This window comes from Morone saxatilis, unplaced genomic scaffold, assembly GCF_004916995.1.
Source record: "Morone saxatilis isolate NCDOM2014 unplaced genomic scaffold, NCSU_SB_2.0 Contig19, whole genome shotgun sequence".
NCBI classification, from domain to species: domain Eukaryota; kingdom Metazoa; phylum Chordata; class Actinopteri; family Moronidae; genus Morone; species Morone saxatilis.
The window spans coordinates 4,483,382-4,492,559 of NW_023339751.1; the positions used below are offsets into that span (position 1 = coordinate 4,483,382).

At 39.3% G+C, this 9,178-nt stretch overlaps 1 protein-coding gene across 2 annotated transcripts in view; it reads left to right on the plus strand.

Annotated features, from left to right (window-relative positions):
• The window catches only part of plpp4 (phospholipid phosphatase 4), a 40,573-nt gene that overhangs the window by 20,401 nt on the left and 10,994 nt on the right, over nt 1-9,178 (plus strand). Inside the window, exons 2-3 of one of the 2 annotated variants that reach the window (XM_035663749.1) lie at nt 438-546; nt 6,100-6,190. In XM_035663749.1, coding sequence (XP_035519642.1) covers nt 438-546; nt 6,100-6,190 — 200 coding nt within the window. The remainder of the gene's footprint in view (nt 1-437; nt 547-6,099; nt 6,191-9,178) is intronic. The other variant, XM_035663750.1, reaches the window with a different exon arrangement.

Consider the following 9,178-nt stretch of genomic DNA (forward strand, 5'->3'; position numbering starts at 1 on the left):
AGTATCTCAACCCCGACTGTGCAAAAGAGCAGCCTATTGAATTGTTTTAGAGTGCGGTGACAAAAAGACGTTGTTGAGACGACAGAGAACAAGGTCGTGTCTGACGGATCACTGGGTGGCCAGGGAGGGCTGGAGGAAGCAGGAGCATGCTAATTTGTCTCACGCTCAGTGAGAGTGTGAAACAGCAGTGCTCTTCAGTGTTGGTGATCTTGAGTTAAGTCTCCCCGCTTACATGGCCTCAGTTTATCCTTGTGGAACAACCAACAGGTCCTCTTCTCCCTGTGCCCTTCAAAGCCACTACATGGCAGACTGCAGAAATATTCACATGATATCATAACAATAATCATATGGTACATTGTATGCTGCTCTGTGTAAAAGCATCTGCTAAATGTCTAAAAATGAGTAACTGATCAGTGTACATTTGTTCTTTACCACAGATTTACAGAGTTCCTGGAGCCCTTTGAGAGAGTGATTCAACCAGAGGAGCTTTGGCTCTACAAGAATCCTTTAGTTGAGTCAGACCACATTCCCAAGAGGGTCATGTTCGTGAGTACCTGCTGTCTAATTATATATTCCTTTTATTACAGACTTGATTGCCACTAAATACTTGGTCATTATTGCAATCACTGAACTCCATCCCGTGTTTAATTCTTAGTAATCTTTGTGGTGCAGAAATCCTTCATTTACGACGATCAATATTGCAAAGCCTCTTCTTTCCACTGTTGAGGTGAGGCCTGAATAGTGTTGATAGATATGAGAAGGGCATTAATGGAACAGCGGTGATTAGCGCTTCCAATGTAAACATCATCTCCTCTTGAATAGAAGTGGGCGGTGCAGGGTTAAGATGAATTTCCAACCAACACAGCACAGACTGAAAATATCTTTTCCTCTGGCTCATGAGCACTGAACACTGAGCAAATAACCTAAAGAATCTCTTGGCAAACACTTCTATCCAGCACATATTGAAGCCTCATATTGTTCTTAGTGGAGTTCTCAGTGACAGTCACTAGCTCCAGTACATCATACTGGTCATTACAGAACTCATTCTAATGCAGTTGTCACACATTGCTTCCAGACTCAGAAAACGGAGACTAGATAGTCCTATTTCAAAGAGTGATTATGGTACAATATGACACCAAGGATGCCAAAACAAACAATCTGTTGGTAAACCTGAGAATACTATGCTTCTACTATTTCCATCTGCCATTTACATGTTTGGGAGACAATTTTTATAGTATTATTTATTTTATTTTTTATTTTTTATTTAAAATGTTGGGAAATATGCTGATTTTCTGTCTTAGCACAAATTTGATGAAATTTGTCACTACCTCATGTCTGTGCAATAAGTACGATGTTAGAGCCAGGAGGCGATTAAGACAGGAAGCAGAGGGAACAGCTAGTCTGTCTCTGTCTAATCTCCCATTTTAAGGATGGGAATGGGTGAGATTGGATTGATACCAATTTCATTATTGATTTTGCTTATCAGTCTGATTCTTTATCGATTCCAATCCATTCCTACTGATTACTTTGGGGGAAAGTAGGGCTACACATGTTTTTGGCATCAATGCAACAGTTTTCATTATCTCTGAGTCTGAACAAACATAATAGAACAGAACAGTGTAAAAACAGAATAGAAAAAATGCATGCATGTGACACAGGTGTGTTTAACTGTTTCATTCAGGTTTTCTTAGTCAAAGAAAAAATCTAATCCTGTATGCTGATGTTATTATATTATATGATATTTACCCTTGGTAACAGATGTGGCATTCTTGCGTAGAGCATCAAATACATGGCATTCCTGAAATTTAAGCCTATGTTGCGCAGAAAGATGTTTTAGCATTTTAGTGCTGTTTATCTGAAATTATAGTTTAACAGGCAATACAACTGTTGCATACATTGGACCATTTCTTCCTCTTCACCTTCCTCTTCCTCTTCTTCCTCTTTCTTCAGCATAGACGCTTGAGTTTGATGTCCTTGTTTTGTTACAAAAACCTGACAACATCAATAATAGGAATTGATAAGCTCGGAGGCATATGAATGCAGAGTCATTTTAAAAAAGCTAATAAAAAACAAAATTATTGCAGACGATAGCCGATGGGTTCCAAGATTGCATTTAGGCCACTGCATTCCGGCTCTTTGGCTCTCCGCATGGGCAGTTTACCTGCAGGCAACCAAAGCCCGGTCAAATGTGATTGGTCAATACTACTCTCACTACAAACGGAAACCAGAAAGCTTCAGATGCCAGAATCTTGGTGCCTTACAGATTCTACATTTATATGCAGATATCTATTTAAAGAGAGTAGTCTTTGTCCAAAGTTTAAAAACACACTTACCATCACATCTACATCTCACTTATTAACACATTATATCTCCTTTTATTGAATCCATACACAAACCATTCATACAAAAACAGGAGGTTGTGTTTGTACGAGTAGTTATGGACTGTAATTACGTCTTAGCAGCCAGGCGTTGTGACTTTCTGCTGTCTTGTTGTCCCTGCCATGCAACCAGCAGAACCTCCAGGAGGTCACAGCACCCGGCCGAAGGAAATATATAGAACAGTTGCAACAGTTCTGTAACTTTAAACAGAAAGCCTGAACAGCATGTACTCTCGTCTGAATGTGCCTCATATGGAGCAGAGTAGCTTTTTACAGCTGCTATAATATGAATACCTTCTAAATGTGTTTTCCTTACTGGTGCTCTAGGGCAGAACTCGGTCCTCCTGAGGATTTCATTATATGCCCTATTCTCTTATACTCTCGTTTTCAACCACATTTAACAGGTCTCTGTAGCAGGGTTTGTATTGTTTTGTGACAGAAATGGCAGATATTGTTGCAGATGTTGCTTCAAAATGGCATTAGAAAAACCCACAGAACATTACAAGCTAATTTATTGTGATTACAAGAAATATCTGTTTATATTTTGTAAATGAGCTGGTATTCACTTTTAGTTAATATTTTCTCTGACAGGCTGATATGTTTAGTACTGTGAAGTTGGATACCTTTGTCTGCACGTTAACTTATCTAGTAGGTAATCACCGTTTGTTCAAAATATCAAATCAACTTAATAGGCAAGGACCTGCTTGCCCATTGCTAGTTTTGTTCACCTCTCTGTGAACTGACAGCATTTGACTGGCTTGTGCTCCGCTGTGTCCTATGCACCTCCACACACATCAGTCATCTCATTATGTGCAGAAACAGCTGCAGAGTAGTTGGAGAGCGCTGACTGACAGTTTTAGGCTAGAAAAAATGTCAATAATAAACCTTGCCATTCTGTGAAATGTAGTATATGTAATACAATATTGAATTAGACAGTAGATACTGTATGTTAAGGATTAGCTTGACTCCACTTAATGATGTTTAGAAGACTGTGTCAGACCAATTTCACCGATGATTAACATACAAGGGGTTAACACATTAGCAGAAGTGGTTTTGCTCATAAAGGAAAAACTGAGCTTTAAATTACTCATCAACAAATCATTTGTAGGGTGTTTATTATAGCATTTAAATTGCATTAGTCATAGAAAACCTCCACCAATGCAGGCAGAAAACACACAAACAAAACACAAATGCCTACAATTAAACTTTGTCACCGTTTGTCTGTGGTGCTGATCGTCCAGCAAAAAGCAATAGATAAACCCTTGAGATTATCTACAGCATATTTGCACTTTATTTGCTGTTCCCTTTATAAAAATGTTGACAGTTTATATTAACTTCAATGTCCATGGATCTTTGCTTATGGCAGGCTCCTAAATAATGAGTGGAAGAGAAGGTCCCCCTCACCCACATGCCTCTCAGGGAAAATTCTCTCAGTACAGACACCCAACAGTCAGGCTTCTTCAATGTCATTGAGCTGACAGTTGCCCTGAGGGTGTGGAGAATTTATCTGGCCATTAAAAATAGTCTGTAGAGGGGATTTACATGAAGCTACATTATGACTCTGCGACCTTCGTTAAGATATATACTGTATTAGGTTGCCTGGCTCAAGAGTCACTCACTCTTGGATTCTGTCATTATAGGAGGGGCAGGGATGTTCTCGGTGCTAAAATTTTTATTTATTGTTGGGCCCAGTGATATTGGAGTGCAAACCTCCTGATCAGTATAGTCACATTTCTGTCGGCAGAATGTGTAAGCAGGCTAATACTGTAGATTACAGCCCTCAAATCTGTGTCTTACAATCAAATCTAGGGTTCAAGGAAATCTTTGCTCTTCCCGTTTTCATGTAATTAGCAGGTAAAACAAATAACATTTCCAGAAGAGATATACAAAATGCAACTAAGTATTAAGGTAACTGAAAACTGAGAATTATTTATGCTCAACTATACATTATTGACAGTGGGAATCTTCCTGAGAGCTACAAATGTGAGTATAGTCAACCCTCTAGGCAGGCACTTGGTGAAAGCCACAGATCAATTGTTTAATGAGATTTACACAAGTGGAGATGTCTGTTTGGTTTTTTCACCCACGTGAAAGAGATGTTGTTAACAGTTCACATAGCAAGAGACATATGACCTTTGACTTTACTTACTTTACTTACTTGTTAATTTCCAGTAACACAAAGTTAAACTCACACATACAGTATGTAGTCTTCATAGGGGTGTGTCAAGTGAACATGCAAGAGCATCCAGAAATGTGAAAAAGAGTATTACGAACCTTAATTAAGGCCATGTTGCAAAATGCTCTCTTTATTAACGGAAAGGCTTGGATGCTCTTTTAGAAGTGTCTTTAAATTGCCACAAAATATTATGAGACAAGATCATTTAGATTGCCAAACCATAAGTTTTGGGACACTTTAATGTGTTTCCATGGGAACTCAAATCCTCATAAATCCGGCTTTCCTCATCTACATATGACTCCTCACATCTTTGACAACTGTATTAGACTCCCACAAATGCCAATGTATAATTTTAGGATGTGAAGAGCTACTATAAGTGAAATAGTGTCCGAAATTGTAAAAGCAAATGTCAAAAACTGCCAAATCAACCACCACACGGGCCACCTTTGGTACCGGTGCTATTCAGCATATTTGTCTCACCCTTCATACATTCTGAGGAGATGTGAAAGTCTTGAACAGAGAAATATATGTGTTTTTTGCCACTGGATTCCCTCACAACCTCAGTGATGAAGTGATGGGAGCTGCTGTGACAGAAAGGGTGCTGATACACAGGGTGCATTTTTGGCAATCATGATGGATGCCACCAGCTGCTGAGCTGCCACAGCTTTGTTGATTTAATCCATTTTTGCCAGGAAACAGTATTTTTATTGGCCTTTTTTGGTGGTTGCTTCTTGCAAACACTGTCCACCTATTTAGCCAGCGTGACTTATTCAAGCTCCTGGTTCTATTCAGTATGCAGCATACAATAGATCCCTCAACAGAGCAAGGCACTGTTAAATGTTTCCATCTATTCATGGGGTGACAAGAGAGTGTAGTTCATAGCTACAGTATGAGCAGTAAAGTGTATCTAAGTCTTAAAGTGACAATTTGACTCTACCTATACCCATCTCGTGATCACATAAAGAAATTGTGGCCAATTTCATTTTGAATTCAGGCAGTAACTGTTAGAGCACTTACAAGCATGACTCCAAGTGCAATTACAAGTTTGAATTCAGCTACTTCAAAGGGGATAGTGAGGTACAAAATGAGTTCATAATTGGCAGAGTTACACAGATGTGAACACAGTTGGACTGACAAACCGCACTCAAGAGGAATTCAATATGTGTTATAAAAATGGAACTGAAACTGTGCCTTTGTTTTTACTACCTCTGTTACAAAGAAAATATATTGAATTTGGCCAGAGAGTAATGAATACAGTCTGAGGCATGAATAATTACCTAGGTGCTGAGGAGGCCCAAATCTCTTATCAAGTCAGGGGCAAAATTCTTCTCTGTGCAGACAAGAAGCCTCATTGAACAATAAAGAAGCTTGTTTGGCTCCTCAGTTTGTCTTGTTAAAATTAACTCTGAATAATGGAAAGGGTTGTTGTCATTCCCTGAGGAAAGTCATATTACGATTAACCTGCAAAAAAGACCCTGTGGAATGCTGCGGCGCATCTCTAATGTCACAATAACTGCACATTTCTTTCTCTTTTTTTCCTCACAGGCAATTTCATTCCTTACCCCGTTGGCGGTGATATTTGTGGTAAAGATAATTCAGAGGACGGACAAGACAGAGATCAAAGAGGCATGTTTAGGTACGTGGAGCCAATTACTTGAAATGTCAGGAATTTGTTGCTGTTAGTCACAAATCTACCCCGTGAGACGTCTTCAAATGACTGAATATTTGTCAGAGTTGGGGCATATATATACTGCATCTGTTGGAGCTTTTTAATAAACCCTCATCCTACTTGGAAGCCTGGGTTAATTGGTCACCTAGAAGAACTTTATTGTACTTAATGTTGCAGATCTTTCAAAACTGTGAGCAAGTGTTACAGTCAGTATGGTACCACACAAATGAATCTTAATCACAGAAGCCACAAGTATTTACGCCCACTTAAAATGCCATGGTATTTGAACAATTCTCAAACAGTATCCGGGCATTTCTCTCAAACACATTTTTTCCCATTTGCTATTCCCTCCCTGGTCGAGAGGCCTGCAGAGGCTTTGGCACATCAGAGAGCATTAAGAAAGTTTAACACAAATCCAATTAAAGAGACACACAGAGATGAATCGGATGGAGAGAGGGTGGCCCAGTGCATCAGTGTAGAGATTACACTGCTGTGTAGAACTTAACTGGCCCATTACCGCCTGCAGTGAAGCACTTCTGCGAGGGTTATAGACGTGCAGAAAAACAACATCATTCAAAAGAACAAAGAATAAAAAGGAGCCCATTATTCTGACAAGCTTCTACATGATCATAGTTTTAAACGTGGCTTTGAACCAGTGCTACCTCTAGACCTAATAAGAAAGAAAGAGCATTTTTCGGTTGGGTGTGCAGTCTAAAAGTAGCTTCTTTTTATCTACCTACAGACCTATTTATTTTTCATCGCAAGCAAAAATCACAGAAAAGCAGCTGTCCCTATATTCCTAATATAATTTAAGGAGTTCAAAGTTGTCCCTGAGGGTCTTCTACTTCTGAATTCATGAATCAAAATTTCAAACAGATATAATTGAGCTGGAATAAATTAAGGGTGTAAGTTAGATTTTTACTCTTGGAATACCAGTGGGACTGTGTTTTGCTAATACTGTGCATTTATTGTTTGATGCAGTGCATTGTGCTAGCACACCAACTCTTTGCTATTCTTTGTCTTAAAAATAACACATTGTTCCCTTTGTAAAGTTGTTTAATAACCTCTTTACCATTACCAAACCCCTGCAGCTTAATTGTGTGATTATTTATCAGTCAAGATTGAATGTGGACATTTTTAAAATGTGATTATATTCTTCAAAAGACTACACTCTGAGAAAGACACAAAGATGATTTTGCAGTGATTATTTTTTAATTTTGGTTACAAAGCATGAAGAATATTATTTATCATCTGAGTGTAAGATCTCTTCGCACGCTGAGCCATTATTGTTTGGTCTGTGTAGAGGGAGTAATCTTTCAGTTAGTGAGACAATGGGAGGGTTTTCAATAATGGCAGTTTGTGTGGTCCCTGCTAATTTGGTCTAATGACTTTAACTTTGAGCATTCCAGTATATTCAGCACTACAGTATTGAGCCACCCTGCTGCTGAATGAGAGGGAGTTTATAGTGTTAAGTGATGGTAGAAACACTTACTACTCAACAAAGGTCTAATTGTTCTTGAAACAGTACCCTAGTGCAGTCACTACTGCAAACTCTGGCATGTGCATGGGGATGTGACCAATTTCTGGTGACCAAAGGCATAAGCACAGTCCTAATGCAGCACAGACCAATCACAACCAGACATATGCTGGTTGAATACACTGTTAGGAAGAGGAATGCAGTATCAGCAGGTGCTTCTGGCGAGCCTCAAGAAAGGCCAATCACATCAGTTCCTCTCATACCTTTTAAAAGAAGCAGCAGAGGCAAGTCCAGGCTAAATGACAGGCACAAAGTCTCAAGGCACAAATATGCCACATTACTATATAGCAGCCCAAATATGCTACAAGGTCAGAGGATGTCCCTCATTATGATCTTTTGGATCAGCTATGCTACTGCAGTTTACTGGGCAGAAACTGTCTCATTTGATGCCAGGAGTTTCACAAACAGGCATAAGTGCAAATAAATAGACTGCCAAAACTATGTCAGGGCTGCTGGCGGGTTTCAGCCAGCAAACAAATTAATTAATAGTTTACTGACCATCCGCAAACTTTCCAAGGCTAGACTATATATGAGAGTATGCAGCTGGAGCCATAGCTGTATGTGTATAGTGCTAGGCTTCCTCATACCTAGAGGGATCTGACAAAGAGAACACATTGAAATTTAATGTCCCATTTTTTGACTGGTCAAATGGAACAGATCTCATTTTGGGCTTTCAACTGATTTGCTGAGTTTGCCCAAATTAACAAGCTGTTAAATAACATTTACACTGTACTCCTCTCAGCAGCTCAAGAAGATAATACATTTGAGCTTTGGCAACATGGGGTGAATTCAATTGACCTGCAGACTACTGGGATTAACCTGTGCGGTCAAGAACTCTGGCTAATGATGAGCCCCAGTGGTTTGCTTCATAGCTAATCAAATGAATGTACAGTTACAGTCCAATGATGTTACCTGTCAGCTACCAGCAGGCCTCCTGTTTTTTCTCCCAATCAAAGATTTGATGGAAACTTGCAGCATTAAACTATACAGTGTGCACAGCTTTGAGTGAAATGTCTCAATAACGATAGGAGGGATTGCCATGAAATCTGGTAATCATGCATGTCCCCCTTAGCTTTACTTTGTGTTTAAATAAGCACATTTTAGTATGCTAACACTCTGAGCTCTGATGGTGAACATGGCAAAACCTGCTAAACATAAGCTTGTTAACAGTTTTCATTGTGACAACATTAGCATGCTGATGTTAGCATTTTGCTCATAGCTCCACTGTACCTAAGTAGCCTCACAGCCTTGTTTAATCATCATTCACATTAAACTGGATCTATTACTGGAAAGGAATAGTGTGTGCACCACAGGAGTGGGACTACAAAATCAGAGCTTCATTTCATTAGGATGAACAAAAGACTTCCCAGGCCTTGCTGTTATATATGTGTTTGTCTATTTCTGTGTGTGTGTCTGTG